General features: G+C 37.5%; 1 protein-coding gene across 1 annotated transcript in view; it reads left to right on the top strand.

Moving 5' to 3' along the window:
- Window positions 1–18,158, top strand: part of hoe1 (hoepel1) — a 230,577-nt gene that overhangs the window by 62,613 nt on the left and 149,806 nt on the right. Inside the window, exon 4 of the mRNA XM_067142918.2 lies at window positions 13,584–13,712. Within this exon, the coding sequence (XP_066999019.2) occupies window positions 13,584–13,712 (129 nt within the window). The remainder of the gene's footprint in view (window positions 1–13,583; window positions 13,713–18,158) is intronic.

Below are 18,158 nucleotides of genomic sequence, written 5' to 3'. Positions count from 1 at the left end.
CGGATTTTTATGTGCTAAAAATGTGAAAAATATTTATTTTTTATGTGCTGAAAAACTTTAAAATATGTGATAAAAATAATTGAAATTATTTTTCTTTAAATATCACATAACTACTCGCGCTCAAGAAGTAAATAAGTAAAATGTTTTGTATTAGAAAAGGGTGCTACCAAACGTGCTCCTTAAGGCAAAATGGTGTCTGTGTATGGAAACGTGCTTTATGGTATATTTTTGATATGCCAGAGTAGATATAATGTTTTTTTTTTTTTTTTTTTGGGTAATGTTTTGTTTAAATATGGCAAAAGCAACCTATCATCTTTGAAAAAGTAGTACCAGTTCGTACTCACCCATCACACACTGGAATATTACTTGCTAGAAGTAGTTTCAGAATTGCAGTGAACAAAGGTCATCTCCAAACTGTCCATCACAAATGCTTGCCGATTATCTCTAAAGAACGCCTTATACTGCGAAAACGATCGCTCCACATCACAGGAAGTCAGACGAGCATAGTTAAAGCGAGGAATGTCGCCAACAATAACGCCATCAATTTCGCCAACAAGAGCACCCTCTAATACATTAGAAATTTGGCACACTGTTTGAAATCCTCTTTTCCTGAAATAATTTTTATATTTGACCTTTAACAGTCCCTGTACCTGCGAATCCAGGAGTGAATCTAATTTATTCTCAACAGCGCGCACTTCCTTCACTGTTTCGGACAACAGGTTGGTGGATTTTTCAAGTGTGTCTATAGTTTTACACAAGAAGCTTAGATTGGCAGATATAAACGCCAAATCATTTTCCAAAGAGCTGTCTTAGTATCTCTTGAAGAATCTCAATTGACGACGCGTCGTTTTTATCTAGCACGTTCACAACGGATGCAAAACTTTCGAAAGTGTCTGCGTAGTATACCACAGCGCTAAACCAGGTACCCCACCGCGTAACAGTAGGCAGAGGAGGAAGCGCAAGATCCGGGTTTTTCTCTTTAGAGATCGAATCTTGAGGGTGCTTTTAAGAAGACTTCTTTGCCATTAGACACTAATTTATCCACTTGAGGATACTGAGCCCGAACAGTTTCATATAACCTGTGTAGAGCAAGAACAACGCAAGTTACGTGTATCATTTTCGGAAAGCTCACAGAAAGGCCTTCGGCTGCCTTTTTCATGTAAGCTGCACTGTCAGTAAGGAAAAGCAATACATGGTCGTATTTTATACCTTTTGGCCAAAGTAAGTGCATGGCTTCATTGAATAACCTAGCTACAGTGGCATGGTTTGCAGCAAGCATTTCTTTACACGCTAGTAAATAAGAATGTTCGCAAGCCGTTTTGTCATTCAACACACCAACTACATTTCCTACTTTTCTACCACTTGAATCAGTGGTTTCGTCGATGCTCACCCACAGTTTTTCGCTATCACATACTGCCCGAATTCTCTGTAAAGTTTCTTCGTAACATTTTGGGAGATAGTTTTTCCTTAATCTGGATTCGTCTGGAGGCTCAAAATTAATGTACTTTGTTAGGAAATTTCTCAGTCCCGGATTATTTATTTTACCAAGAGGAATGTCGGCGCAAACAAATGCTCTGCACACATCTAAATAATACTGGGAATATTTAGATGGGCCTGCATTTGGAGTAGCTGGTTCAGCTATTAGTAATTGTCGCGAACGCACACGCGAAGCAGCCGCAATATGCTTATTTCCAGACAAATGCTGGATTACTTGAACGTTGATCTGCACGTAGTTTTACCACACGATTGGCAAAATAATACTTTTCCATCGGTAGTGAAAATGCTTTAAAAAATTCCACTACATATTGTTGAAGACGCGACCTTGTACTCGACTTCTCTTTTGGCATTATTTTGCAAGTTACGACACACGCATTTACGGTGAATCACTGTTTCAATAAAAAGAATAGCAGCCGACACTGAAGGAAATATTTCTTATAAATCCATACAAAATCACGACCACGGGAATGATATATGGACCCGAACAGGTAACCTTACTCTTAGGAGTGATGAAATTCCACTACCTAATGGTGGGGCAATATTCTTCCGTGTCTCCCATGTCGTAACAGAATTAAGTCGCCTTATCTCTCCGTGATTGCCTTTCGCTGATATTCTATAAACAAAACCCGAGAGGGCTGACTCATAAATAGTTGGAATGACATCGTGCAAGGAAACATCTTGTGCAGCAAATCAAATCGCTGTCTAAATGTAACGACGTAGCCAGTGACCAGCAAGTTTTAGGACTTATGGAGGGAAGTCCATAAATAGCCAAAACATTCAGATACATTACGTTAAATACACTGTTAAAAACAATACCGTAATCGTAAAATGAAAATATAAGCATTGTTTTATATTTTATTTTAAATTTTATTGATCAACAAATATTGCAGATTTATGTGCTTATTATAGATTTTCTTAAAATATGTATTTACATTTTAAAAATGTGAAAATGTGTTTTTATGTGAAATAACATTTAGTTTTTACACTTGGGGATGCAAAATAGGAATAATGAACTTCGTAACTTGCGTTAAAACTTATACAAAAAAAATATGTAATTACATAAAAATCCGCTCCCTAATGATCACGTCCCATAGGTGTGGCTTGTACTAAGGCTTTGACAGCTTCCACTGGGCGAATCACTCATTCCATGTCTGGTAATGGGAGGGCCTTACCATAGGTGGCAGGGCCTTTGTAGTCACATTAATCCACTGTTGCCCTAAGTTGTTTAACCTCCTGTGTAAGATCATCCTGTCCCACCTGCAGCTCCTGGATGGCAACAAGGATAGTCTGGAGAGCCTCAGTGTTCGTGATCATTTCCATTGTGTCTGGGAGAGTAGGCTGTCTGCTTCCTTGTGTGCCAGGTTGCTGGTGTGGTAGCAATAGGATGGAGAATCTAGTCGGTCTAATGTTAAATTTGATGCTCCTTAATACTTGTCAAAATCTGGGGTAGGTGAATAATTGCAAGCAATAAGGTGTTTGACATACGGTAAAAGGATGCAGATAACAATAGGGAAATGCTTTTCATATGACCATAATATGCAGTGGTGAGGTCACTTAAATATTCATAGTGGTGACTGTTTTAAGAGGAAGGTACAAATGGGGCAACCATCCTCTTGACTCTAACTGGAGAATAAACAGAATTGTACATGCAGATCTTTTTGTATGGTTATGAGCAGAGAACAGATTTATATGTACTAATAATTATTGAAATATGTACATATATTTAGTTATTTTTATTGAAATATGGAATTATATATGGACTTAAAATTACACATAACATTAATTTCTATTTAATATCAAAGTTCAAAGAAGCTAAACAAAGTGCATCTACATGCAACATAATGTTGCACTTCTCATTTTAATGTTTGAAGAACACTACATCTGCAACTTTACCTGTACCACAATTTAGTTGTTCCAGTTTTATTCACAATTTAACAACTTTCAGAAGTGAGAAATGAGAGTTCTGGAGCCTTTTAAGTGTTTTTGTGATGCATGAAAAATTATGCTGAATGTAACGTAAGTCAATTCTCACACTTGTCGCAGACAACTGTTTTCATGGCTTCAATTGAGGCTGCACCTTCAGAGACCATGGCATGCAGAACATTCTCAATACAGTCTATATATTCAGCCACTTTTATCCACGTTCCCCACCTAGTTAGAATCGGCTTAGGCGGCAATGGAATCTCTGGGTACATTTCTTTCAAAAGATGAACTCTTCTGTGGCATTTGAGAAAAACTTTTCACTGAGGAAATCAATAATCTACTTCGGGGTAACTGCCTCTTACCACTTCTGTCACATGATGAAAGGCATGTGCTACACATGTTAAATGAGTAATCTTAGGATATACAACACTTAATGCTTCTCCGGCTTTTATCATATAAGGTGCGGCATCGTTAAAAAAATAACACTTTATTATACTTAACACCCTGTGGCCAGAGGATAGCCATAGTCTCAATGAACAGTTGTGCTATCAATGGAAACCCAAATTGGGCCGTCTGTAATCTTTTGCCTTATCTTTCGAACAGTTTCGTCGTATATAGCTGAACAGTACGTTTTTCTGAAGGTTGACTCATACGGGATGGATCGTTTAGAATATTTCTCAAGGAATTCCCTGAAGCACTGATTATTCAGTTTAAAGAGAGGTATGTCAGCAGAGATAAGAGCACGGCAGAGATCGGTGTTGAACTCGGACGTTACCGTACACTGGAAGTTGCTGATTGTGTCGGAAAATGTCTCGGCTTGGAATCTCATTTGTTAACCTGGTGTTTACTGGTTGAAATGTGCTTTTGCACAAGGAACCTTTGAGTAGATGTCGCTGTACAATGATACAAATTACAAAATATCATCTTACTGTCAGTTGATAAACCATCTTTCAATTCTGATACATAACTTTCAATTTTAAACTTGTTGACTAAGCTGCTCTAGGCATATTGTAACAACGTTAATGTCTTCAATGAATATCGGTATACAACTGCACACACTGAACGTACAAGAACACTGATCCGTCTCGCTAATTCAAACTGTGAATGACTGGTAGTGAACTAGATGGAGTTATGAAGCAATCAAAGGGAATGCCCGAACTACGAACTAATCCGGAAACCACTAGCATATAGTCAATGAAGATTTCCCTAGTTACGAAATTATGGCACAGACACAGTCAATGTTACACAATGCAGCTTATCAGTACTGTGCGATTCACATAGTCACGGTACTGACCAGCTGATCTCCCACTCATGGGTTCAACCTCTTTCTTCGCGCCACTTATCAGCTTATTTTAACAGCCCAGATGTGGACAGGCATGATAATGACCTGCACACCAGTTAAAATAATAATTTTTCGAATATAGATTTTTAATTTATTTCTCCATTATTGATAGCACTGCTAATTTAATATAATTTAATACTTTTTAGCCGAAATATGGACTATTGATTTTAATGACGAAGAATATGTATGGAATGTGCTAAACTCCAAAATATGGAAAATGAATACTCCATTTTTCAACTCCACACATAATGGTTCATAAAGATAATGCAAAATATAATTAATTTTAGCTTCCTAAAGATATATGTATTTACATATAAATCCATTCCCTGGTTATGAGGGTAAGTACTAGCAGTAAGTGATATAAGGGAGGATATGTCACTGGTAAGACCCCAGTTAGAGCATAGTTCCAGTGTATGGTCAGGATTATTAGATTCAAAAACTGGGAAAGATCCAATGGAAAGCAGAATTTTGTTCTGGGAGAATTCAGACAAAAGTACTTACTTCCTATTACTTCTGGAACATAGGGCATCAACAAAGAATCTCCATCTGATCCTGTTGCCAGTTAACCTCTTGACCTCTCTCCAGGTCTTGCCTTCTTCCATTGCCTCAATGTGTATAGGTCTTCATCACGTTTGTCTCCTCTCCTCCTTTTACCCCACAGGTTCCAATCCAGTGCCTCTCCATGGCTTCATTTCCTTTCCTCAACGTATGCCCTATCCATTTCTGCCGCTTTATCTGTATGGCCATCTCAGTTTCACCCGTCCTTCTCCATAGTTCATGATTGGAGATTACTTCTGGCCAGTAGATTTTTAGAATCTTCCTTAAACAACGGTTGACAAAGGTCTGCAACTTGGAGGTAATCACTTTAGTCACTTTTCAGGTCTCGGACCCATACAGAACAGCCTTGACATTATTTCGGAAAATGTGAAGTTTGGTCCTGATAGATATTTTGTTCCTCTTCCATACTGGATAGAGCCAAACAAAGGAACCATTTGCTTTTTGTATACATTGAGACATCCTGTACTGCTCCTCCGTCTTTTGTAACTACACTGCCCAAATACATGAAACTATCTACATCCTCTATAGGTTCATCACTGAAGACAAATGGGTCTAGTTTTTTTGGTGTTAATCCTTAGGTCTTCTTTGAGTTGATAATTAGTCCCACCTTTTTTACTTCTTTTACAAAGTCTTCAATCTTTGATTGCATTTCACCATGTGCCTCAGACAAGACACACATTGTCAGCGAAGTCTAGGTCTTCCAACCTATTAGCCAATCCCCACTGGATACCACATTTCACATTTTGCATTATGTTCCACATTACCGCATCAGTCACCACCAGGAACATGGTTGGCGACATGATACAACCTTGACGTACTCCTGAATGTACAGATATAGGCTCAGATACACGGCCCTCATGAATGACTCTACATGTATAATCACGGTATGTTTCTTGAATGAGGTTGGTAATTTGTGATGGCACTCCATACCGCTTCACTTCCTTCCACATAGCTTCTCTGTTGATCGAATCAAAAACTTTTCCAAAGTCGAACACTACATAGAGGCGAGATGACCATTCAGCACACTGCTCCAGAATTATCCTCAAGGTGTTCATTTGGTCTACACATGAGCGATTCGATAGACAGCCTGCCTGTTCCCGCCGGAGCCTTGACTTGATTTACTCCTTAATTCTGTTCGGCAGAACCCTGGTGAAGACTTTGCTAGGGACTGAAAGAAGCATAATGCCCCTCAAGTTGTTAGTTTGACATATCACCCTTCTTTAGCAATTTCACCAGCAATCCACATCTCCAATCTGTTGTCATTTCTCCATTAACCCATATCTTCTCAAATAGTGGCTGCAACATATAGGCAGTGGTATCCATATCAACCTTTATGACTTCTTCTGGAATACTGTCAACTCCTGCTGCCTTGCTAATATGCAACTCTCAATGCCTGCTTGATTTCCTCCACTGTTGGAATTCAGACTTTAATCCTTGGGTCAGGCTGCATTTCTTCCTCTTCTTCGCCTTCTCCCACATCTACTTGCTCCTCCAAGGAGTGGTTTAACAACGCAGAGAAATGTTCCGGCCGTTGCTTGAGTTGATCCTCAAGAGTTTGTTAGGAGGAAAAAATCTTTGATTTTGATTGGACAGTTTTTCTGCATCTGCTTCCTTGCCAGAACTCTGATGATAGCGAGTTCTCTAAGATTTCGCTTTTTGGCTACCTCCTCTGCTTGTTCAGATAGTTCATCTTTCCATTTCCTTTGATCTCTCCTCACACTTCTTTACTTCCTTATCCTTCAGCATATTTGGATTGCAATTCTGCCTTCCTTGTTAGTGTCTTACATGCATTCGTTACTTCATCTCTTTCCTTTGTCTGATAATTTCCCATCTCTGGTCAGTCATCCAGTCTTTTTCCTCCTGTCCTTAAGTCCAAGGATATTTTCACTTCAGTAAATACAGATCTAGTCTTCACCCATTTTTCCTCAATAGTTTCATCCTCCACCTCAGTGAGTGTTTGAAATAGATTTAGTTCTATCCTGAAGGCTTCTTTCACACGTCATCCCTTAGCTTTCCAACATATCGCTTCCTTATCTGTTCTATCCTTCTCTTTTGTGCCTGGATCTTCATTCTAAAGGTGGCCACAACAAGATGACCACTACCAATGTCTGCACCTCTCTTGTTCCTCACATCCAACAATGAACTCCTCCACCTTTGTTAAATAGCCTCATGATCTATCTGGTTTTCTGTCCTATAATCTCGTGATACCCATGTCACTTTATGGCAGTCTTTATGTGGAAATATAGTACCACCAATAACTAAATTGTGGCTTTCACAGAAGTCCACAAAGAGATGTCCACATTTCGTCCTCCTAAACCATGCCTTCCCATAATACGTTTAAGTCCTTCATTGTCTTGTCCCACTTTTGCATTCAACTCTCCTATGATGATATCCTTCCTTTTCTGTTTCTTAACCGTACTAAGATGCCCATAGAACACTTGTCTTCCTCTGACTCCGTAGGTGCATAGCATACTATCAACACGTTTCTAATATTGGTCTTAAAACGTGCCACTTATCCTCTCCATCACTGGGTACCACTCCATAAGGCTCCTCTTGGCCTCCTGGTCCATTAATGTACCCACCTCCATAATTTGCTGTCGCCCTCTGGTCTTCCAGAGTATACAAATGTACCTCCAACATGTGTTGCCATTTCCCCAAACTCGCTCCATCTCACCTCGCTCAAACCTAGGATGTTCAGACCATAACTCCTCATAACTTCCCATCATAGCCTTCCACTTTCCCACAGAGTCCTCACATTCCATAACCCAATTTTCGTTAGGCTTTTCAAGCCAAAGGTGATCATCTTTGGATCAGTCTGGTTTTTCAATGTTGATGTTTCGGTAATAAGGTAATTTAAGGTTGTGCGAGTTATTGGCCCACAGCACCTGAGCTTGGTGGTGGGGCTGCCAAGTACACCTCCAAGCCTGCTGTTTTCTGTTGGTAGTCTCCCTTAGCCTTTGAAGATCCCTCTTCACCACAAGGCAGTGGTTTTCCTCTTTATTTTACCCCAAGAGGAAGGGTTGCCTCCTCAAACTTTGCCGTACCAAAGGTCTCCTTCTCCGCCTCGGTTGCCATTAAGGACTTCACCAAAGCCCAGTTAGCAGTTACTTTTGAGGGTTCCTGTAAGCCTTCACAGCTACCGTAGCATTCCTCACAAAAGGTCCCTGCTATACTTCACCCTTACAGGCTATCCCCTACTTCATACCATTGCCCATCCCCCACGACGTGGATGAGGGGTTGGACTTACGGGGGACAGACAAAAGTAGTGTTACGAAAATGTTCCCTACTTTGGGCTGGGAAGACTTGAGAGTAAGGAGATAAACAGCTAAAGTATGTTCAGAGCAGTCAGTGAAGAGATGGCATGGAGCGAACGATAGTAGATAAAATAAGCTTGGAGTTTTGAAAAGTAGGAAAGATCAGAATATGAAGATAGTTGAAGTGCAAGAGGACAAATTGGGGCAAATATTCACAAGATGAGGAATTAAGGCACTGGAAGATTTTGATACATTTCACACTTCGATTAATTTTTATTCCTTTATAATTTGGCAGCAGACAGTGGATTGGACCAGCGTATCTAAACCTAAATAACATAAATCATCAGTGCTGGGTTGAGTGGCCCAGGTGGTTGAGGCTCTGGCCTTCTGACCCCAACTTGGCAGGTTCGATCCTGACTCAGTCCAGTGGTATTTGAAGATACTCAAATAAGTCAGCCTCGTGCTGGTAGATTTACTGCCATGTAAAACTCCTGCAGGACTACATTCTGAAACCTTGATGTGATGTCTCCAAAACCATAAAAGGAGTTGGTGGGGTGTAAAAAAAATTAATAATAATAATAATAATAATAATAATAATAATAAATAAGCGGCAAACTGTGATCGTTCAACTTGCTGAAATTAGAAATTACTGAAATTAATTTCTGGAATGACTTGGCTTATGTTTCAAACTCGTGAACATCAAAACTGGGATCAACATTTCAGTGCATTTGGAAAACATTCATATTGTAATTCTCTACTGAAGTGTTCGCAAGTTACATTGTTCTTTATGTATTTTCCAATAGTCTCAAATTTCTAAAACCGTTCTTTAGTTACAGAAAATTCTCAAACTTCAGTGAATTGAATGGTACCACTGATCATATATATGGGTGGTAAGGAATCATGGTGGCCAGAACTTAATTATTGGTTTACTGGTAGTACCTTACTTTTGATTCACATGAGTTAGAGCTTTTTAAAGTTATTTGTATTTGAACATGAAATGAAGACAAAAAATACTTCAGAGATTCAAAATTAATTGCTGTGCAAATGAGAAGTGTTCCATTCGTGTGATCTCTGAAAATATTCTTGTTCTTAATACTCTCCACCATCAAATTGGTTATTTTTTTCTAAATGTCAAAATGTGATTTATAATTGTATGGTACACTCTCTCTCTCTCTTAGAGGTATTAGGGAATTAAAAATAATTATGATCAGTGGAAAATAGTAAATAAAAAATGTTTGAGTGTTGATGGGATGGGTTTAAAACAATCGTTCAGGAGTATGAAAGCAGATGTGTACTTTTAAGGTAAGGAGTGGTGAACAATAGTTAGAATTGGTTGTGGAAACAAGGATAGGTTGAAGGAACTTGCCAGGGGATTTAATTTAACAAAACAGTCAGCAAAGGATACCATGATGGTAAATATATAAGTGGAAGGATTTGGAAGGAACAGAAGTAGGTCCCAGGAAGAACAATCTAGGGATAATTAATGAACAAGGAGAGTGCAGCCTATATGACCAAAAAAGGACAGAATTATTAAGGTAGCAGTGTGTAAAGATAGTTGAATAAGAGGATAATGCCCAGGAAGAAGCAACTAATACTGGTGAAGTACCATATCTCTGATAATGAAGATATTTACAAAAGAAACATACAGAAGTTGAAAAGTAGAAAAGCAGCTGGGAATAAGATTTCTGGAGACATACCAATGACAATGGGTTGATATATAGTGCTGTATCTGAAATACTTGATTAGTTTCATGAAGAAACTATCCCAAATAAGTTACTATAGTAGCCCCAGTATATAAAGGAAAGGGTGATAAACATAAAGCACTTCTCCTTTGCGCTGAAGAAGCCTACTTTTAAATTTTCTAAATGATTTCTTTGTTAGAATGAACAATGTATCTTTTTAACTAATTGGAAACTTCTAATAAACTGCTACTTCTATCAGTTTATCTATGAACTATCTACATCCAGGCATTCTGTCTGCATGTCTGCATTTATATACTGCTAATCTTTTTTCATTCATCCTCCAAGAAGTAAAGAGCTCTTGGATATCATGGAGTAATAGTCCTGCTGGCAGTCTGATCTGAATTTAATTGTATAACATATTCTGATGTGCCCCTTTATAAAAGGGGCTCAGTTTTTAGAGTGGCCAAGATCCTAAAAATAAGACTGACTGGTTGCAAGTTAAAGATCAGTACATCAAATATTAACACCAAACATGGTGTAGAGAATGGCTCTTCAGTGATGGGCTGTGTTGCCCCTACAACATAGTTTGTCAATACATGCTGCTTGTCTACTTGTGTGCTGCTACTGATACTAAATAACCAAGCCATCAAAGTGCCAAGTTCCAGCCATACATTTATAAATCTTCCAACACTAGATTTTCACTTCTTTGGAGAAATTTTTCTTCACACTTCTGTCAAAGACAACAGTTGGTTTTTCACAAAAACCTGCATTAATTAAATTACAATTTAAGTGCAATTGCACTTTTTCTTCAGGGTGATTTTAGTAAATGTTGGAGGAAAAAATTTCAATGGAGACCTTTAAAGTGGAATAAGCTTTTTATTTGGTACAAATACAATTGATTTTCTGCAACAAGAGCTGAAATTGCCCTCAACAAGGCATTTTAAATAGGTACCAGTTGTAACTGTTCGTTCTCATCAAAACACTTGGGGAGACGAAAGTTATTACCTGGGGACACATGGAATATCAAACTATATGTGGCTTGCCCGCATATTGCCACGCAAATAGATTTAATTAACATTCCATGGTTTCCCATTTCTCTATGTAATGTTTGGGTGCCAACGTTAGTTTTAAACAAAACTGTACAGCAAAATTTATATTTACTAGCATAGGATTGTAAATAAAGGGTACAGATCTCTGCACATGGTTATGAGGGTGTTTAGGGGTTGTAGTAAGGATGTAAAGGAGAGGGCATATGTCTCTCGACTGAGTGGTGTGTTCCGGGCTGTCAGAGAGATAGCGTGGAATGACATTAGTAGACAAATAAGTTTCAGTGGCATTCATAAAAGTAGGAAAGATCACAATATGAAGATAAAGTTGGAATTCAAGAGGACAAACTGCGGCAAATATTTATTTATAGGAAGGGGAGTTAGGGATTGGAATAACTTACCAAGGGAGATGTTCAATAAATTACCAATTTCTCCGAAATCATTTAGGAAAAGGCTAGGAAAGCAACAGATAGGGAATCTGCCACCTGGGTGACTGCCCTAAATGCAGATCAGTAGGTGATTGATAGACTTATACTTAGATCACAGGGGTAGGATTTTAAATAATTAACCATTAAGTATAGCTTAAGAAAGAAAATTAACGCAATAAAAATACAAATGAATTTATTATACAAAAAAATGAGATGAATCAGAAAAGTTCCTTTAAGCTTGGAGGGAAGTTAGAATTTACGTTAATGAATTTACTGTTGCTTGCTTTATCTAATTGAAGCTCACAAATTGCAGCTTCTGTTGAGGTCATCTGTGTTCTGTGGTTACTCGTTCACCGCTTCTTGTTGTAGAATTGGCTCCATGGACATCCTTCCTTCTGTGATGTGATTTGGGCTATCTGGACTAGCACTCCCTAAATGCCTAGTCTTTAAATTAGACATTGGCCCTATACTTCTGAAAATTGATCAGCAATGATCGTAGGAGGAGAAAATTCAAAGATATGAATTTTTCCATGTTAGCAGAAATCTCAATCCAACTTAGCTATACTACTGATACAATAGACTTGTACCAAATGCCATGGACTTGAACTAAACGTAGTTCTTCATCTAGAGTAATTACTGAATATATCACAAGCCGTAAGCTTGTTTTGTCTCGCGCAGATCTGACAGCATCACAGCAGCTAAGTACTGTCGAAGCGACAACACACTATACGAAAAATAACTATCTCGAAGCGAGCACTCACTGTCTCAAATCAATAAAGTAGTCGACGTTCTGGTAGCGATGTATGTGAGTACGTGAGTATCTCGAGGGTTGCTCCACACATGATAATATACCTGGGCTCTCCTCCACTCTTGATAACTAGATACCAATTCTCTATATAACAAAGCATCTGATTCGTAGATCGCATTATCATCTCCCTCTCTTTCTTCTTGACAAGTCCAGTAGACATGGCGATGATGTAGTCTGCTACCCTAGCCTTGCACGCAAGTCGCTGTGTAGTGCCTCGCTCATGAGTTTAACCCAGTGACTCATGCAACTTCCCCGCTCAAGAATAACTTTTCCGTATACACAAATGAGATGAAATGACAACTATGTCTCAACATATTGACCATATTTACAGTACATAATGAATTCCTATCCTACGTAATATAATAATTTAAATAATAAATGATGTTCTAATATATACAATGTGATTCCAAAAGCCTTATTTACAAATGATTGAAGTTAAAATAAATGTCATATAAATAATTGCCGATGGCGGATAATCTTGATATCGAGTGATACCGCGTAAAAGTATGGCTGGAGAAGCCTGGATGGATACACAGTACTAGATATTTAAAATACCACTTTTGTTAGTAATTCTTTTTAAGAGGTCCTGTATTTTACTTCACTTGTATTGGATTCAGTCTAGAAAATCTTTTATATACCTTTCAACAAAAGTTCTAATTATCATTTAAACCCTCTGCCACTTTGAGAAAATTTGTGTACTGGTATAGGCCTATCTCTAAACCTGATTGACCTTTTATTAGGCCATGAAAACCTTAAGTCAAAATTTGTATATTTGGAAGGAACATTAAGACATCTTTCCATAATTTTGAATGAAACGGTCTGTGCTGCATTTGATTATTTTATAGCTTTGATTTTGTAGAAATGTTTCATTATGGTACTTGTGAAAATGATGCTCCACACTTCTCTTTTTTGAAAGAGAACCACTCTACTACTTGTGTAAATTTGTATATTTTATTATTGCTGTCAAGTTATTCACCATATCTGATTGCAAAGCAATAACCTACCATAAAAAATTTGGGTAAACATTCTCCATTAATTATTTCAGTGGTCAAACTACATCCTGTCCAGGAATTTCTTCCAGTACATCATCAGAAGATGTTCCTGCACAAGGAGAAAACAAGGTGATGAATATGCTACGAGATTTCAACAACTCCTTCACAGAAAATGGAAAATTGTAAGTTGAAATTGCTAATTGAATTTGACACTGTACAGGCTATATTAGTTTTCCACTAATTTATTTCAATGGAAAGGGAAAAATTGTCCCTGGGGCAGAACCATGAATGCTTGTCAAAGAGAGGCAATTTCTTATTTTCTTATGCAATCGTAAAACATACCGGTAATTTTATACCAGTGTTGAATCAGAGGGAGTTACAGAAGTGAAAATCCCTCGTTAATTAACAAGTTGTGGTGGTCCTCCCACTCCTAACTTAGATTATTGTATTCTTGTGTCTAATGTAACTTGATTTTCAAATTTTTCGAATGATTTAGTTAGCAAAATAGCCAGTTTGGCAACCAATTTAGTATGTATCAATGGGAAGAGGAAACTTCGAAATATTACTTGAGCTTAAAACATCTGCATCACCTCCCATTAAGCTTCATATCCCACCCTGATCTGGAGAGTGGCTGGATTCAACACTGCTTTTACTTAATACTGGACTGAGCTCGATAGCTGCAGTCGCTTAAGTGAGGCCAGTATCCAGTATTCGGGAGATAGTAGGTTCGAACCCCACTGTCGGCAGCCCTGAAAATGGTTTTCCGTGGTTTCCCATTTTCACACCAGGCAAATGCTGGGGCTATACCTTAATTAAGGCCACGGCCGCTTCCTTCCCACTCCTAGCCCTTTCCTGTCCCATCATTGCCGTAAGACATATCTGTGTCGGTGCGACGTAAAACAACTAGCAAAAAAAAACTTAATACTGGTCTTTCCCTGTAGAGTATAATTGAAAGCTCATTGGCATTCCAGGCAGAAAGAATTGAATTGTGTAGATGCAATTTTGTGTTCTGTAAATTTAAGAATAATTCCAGACCAGACTAAGAATTATACAGTAGTTCGGCATTATAATTCAACAAGACAGTGTTTGAAATGGTTATTTACACAACAGTTACAGAAAGATCTTTTATGTTACGAGCAATCTTTGTCACAGGCTTTGATAGAATTTCAAAAGGAGTAACAAACTTATCGCTTGGCTGTTGTGTATAAGATTTTTCATACTATGGTGACTCTACTTATTTTAATTCTAATATTTAATTATAAATAATTTTGATGATTCATCAAGCAAATCATCCATGTTTTGTTGCAAGCATGTTGTTAAGGAAAATATAAGCGGTATGTACATGCAATTAGTGTGGTAATAAAACATCAATTATTTAGTGGCGAACAGTCCACTAAGCTTCCAGTCCTGAACGAATGTAGGTAATATGAAATTTAATATATGTGAGGTTAATCTGTCTGAAATGGATTAACCTACATGTTTGTCAACATGGTGATTGCAGCAGATTACTTGAGCTGGGAATGCAGACTCTATTTTTGCTTTAGATGGGTACGGAACTGCAGTGCTGCAATCAGATGGAGATATAATTACACAAGATTAAGTTAGGTGTTCTGATTCATCTATCAGTGTTTTACATTACTGTGAAGGAGTTTAACCAATTGTATGGTTTCTAATAGAACACTGTATAGAGTATAAAAAGAAAGCAATTGCATCATAGTATGAAAGAAAATTCCATGCAATAAAAAGAAACAGGCTTGTAGTTTTGGAAATAGAATTTTATGTTAATGTAAGAGTTTATTGTTGAAGATAGCAGTTTCTGTATGAAATGGCCATTATATATATATAAAATAAGTTTTGTCTGTATGTTGCTCGGAATTAAAAAATGGTATTTTTATATTGGTAAGCTCCACAGTAAGGAGGAAAGGCAATTTTTAATTATCGGTCATCTCTGTATGTATGCATGTGTATCATGAGAATGGCTAAACAGAATTGAATGAAAATCTGTATGCAAAGTTAAGGAAAAAGGCACTACAATCTACGCTATATATCACTTCATTCACGCTGGGTAAAATGGTAGTTTAGAGGAAGTTCTACAATTTAATTAACAAATATCAATGTTATTGGTCCAATCAAAAAATGTCTACATAACAAAAGTTATGGGTACGGTAATAAAAGTTTGATCACTTGGTTTTATACAACTTTACTGTATTGGCTATGACAGATATGTATGAATTTAGATTTGTGTTGCTTAGTCCATATCAATGCAGAGCCACAAGAAAATGGCTGAACAGAATTTAATGAAAATCAGTCTATACAGTCGAGGAATAAGGTAATACAGTCTAGGCTATTTTCATTCTCTCTGGATGAAATGGTGGTTTAGGGGAAGGCCAAAAATTTAATTCTCAAATATCAATGTTATTAGTGTTCTATTGATCAATACTACATAACAAAAGTTGTAAACAATAAAATTTCCAATCATTATGCCTTTTACAGTTTTACCATACCAGGTATGATGAGATAATCATAATTTACTTTTGTTGCTTAGTACATTGTCAACGCAGAGTACAGTTAACATGGAAATATTGTTCAGTCATGTTAAGGGGCAATAATTTCATGTGGTTATTTCAAGCAGGGTTCAGCCCTTGTAAGGCAGACTCTTCGATAAGGGTGGGCGGCATGTGCCATGTATAGGTAACTGCTTGTTATTGTGGTGGAGGATAGTGTTCTGTGGTGTGTGAGTTGCAGGGATGTTAGGGAAAACACAAACACCAGTCCCTGAGCCAAGGAAATTAACCATTTAAGGTTAAAATCTCAGACCTGGCCGGGAATCAAACCCGGGACCCTCTGGCCCAAAGGCCAGCACGCTAACCATTCAGCCATGGAGCCGGACGAACAATAGTGTTTTTGTTAAGATTGTCTTAAGGTGAAAAACAGCAAGGAAAATTGTAAATATGATAATCAAATGAGTCGTGAAGGAACTTCATGAAAGGAGGAAGACTTGCTTTACATTGGATGCCCCAATATCATTCAGAAGAAAACTAGATATAAAGGCCTAAAATATTGTACGTCCATAACATTGATCAATACCATTACTTACACTGACTGTTTGTTGTAACATGATTCGTCTCTTCTGCTGCCACTGATCGCTGATAGATGGTATTACTGTTACATGCTAAGTGGAAAAACCTGCCTGAATATTGATAGGAGGTAACTAGAAATTTAGATAACTTTTCTTTCTAGCATGCCATTCCTTTGGTTCGTACATGTTCCAATAACTACTGGTACATGGAACACTGGTATATACCAATATTCCTGCTATTAGATCCCTACTGCAAGGCTCTGATAGGAATGGGTAACGTGCACACTTAACAGAAAATGGCAGGGCAATTTTCACCAGGGTCTGTGGCCAGGTCATTATGGTTCTGGAACTTGGCATTGTTAAGATGCCAGCATATAACTGATAATTTCAACAGTGAAAAAACAGGTGATGTTAGCCTATGTGTCTGGCTTGTCAATGCTAATAAAAATATTACTCAATACATATCATTTAATGTCATACATGTTTCAAGAACAAAATTGAATTGTTAATCAGTGATAAAATGTTCACAAAAATATTCTGTGGACTTGACAATCAAATTCCATGCTACCACATAATGTAAAATATCTTACATATAAAAATATTTGAAGTTATGTGGCATGATTTGATAGTCTGCAGAATATTTTTGTGTACATTTTGTTGTTGAAAAAGAGAATGTAATGGCTAATAGTGTTTTAGAAACCTGTACGACAGATTAAATGATACGCATTAGACTTTTATTAATATTGACAAGGCAGACATGTAACATCACCTTCATTTTGTGTTGGTATTAGAAAAAAACCAATATAGACTAAAATAGACCAATGTAGTCAAAATAATAAATTCAGCATAACAGACCTACTGTTCATGACAAGTGAGAAACTGTGCCCTTTTTCATTTCATCAAGCCTTTCATATGAGTACATTGCTGTTAAATGCAACATTAAAATTTAATATTGTATTCTGACCATATAAATGACATTGTAATAATATAAAGCTCAGTTTAATATCTATCACAGCATCATGGGAAAATGGATGGGTGGATTTTAATGAAAACAAGGTAAGCTTATTTCAATTTAGAATGTCAGGTTAGATCTTGGCTATAAGTTCAAAATATTTCAGGAGAGGGGTGCTTCAGAAGGGGGCTAAAGCATAAAAATCAAAGTATCACTCTTATGGTTGGTTAAACAAGTAAATAGCTCAGGGCATTTTTTGTTCTTTCTCGATACAGATAAAAATAAGGGAAAAATAAGTAGCAGTCGTGTGAAAGGAAATCCAGGAGTTGGTATAAAAGTCTATAGACTGTACAGTTGCTGTGGAGATCATTTTGGCAGCATTTTAAAGGCTTTGTAAATCTCTCAGTATTTTTTAAATATTAACCAGATACCTAGCTTTCTTTTATACTGGAAGGAAGAGAGCAAATCAGGATAAGCAATAATACAAAACAATATGAAACTGCAGTGTGCCACAGGAAGCAAGGAAGAGTAATTCACAAATTGCTGATGGGGGAGAGGCATGCCTACCTACTATTACATGAGTGATAAATTGCTCCC

The sequence above is a fragment of the Anabrus simplex genome, chromosome 1, assembly GCF_040414725.1.
Source record: "Anabrus simplex isolate iqAnaSimp1 chromosome 1, ASM4041472v1, whole genome shotgun sequence".
Taxonomy (NCBI): Eukaryota; Metazoa; Arthropoda; class Insecta; order Orthoptera; family Tettigoniidae; genus Anabrus; species Anabrus simplex.
This window is presented reverse-complemented; position numbering and strand designations above follow the sequence as displayed.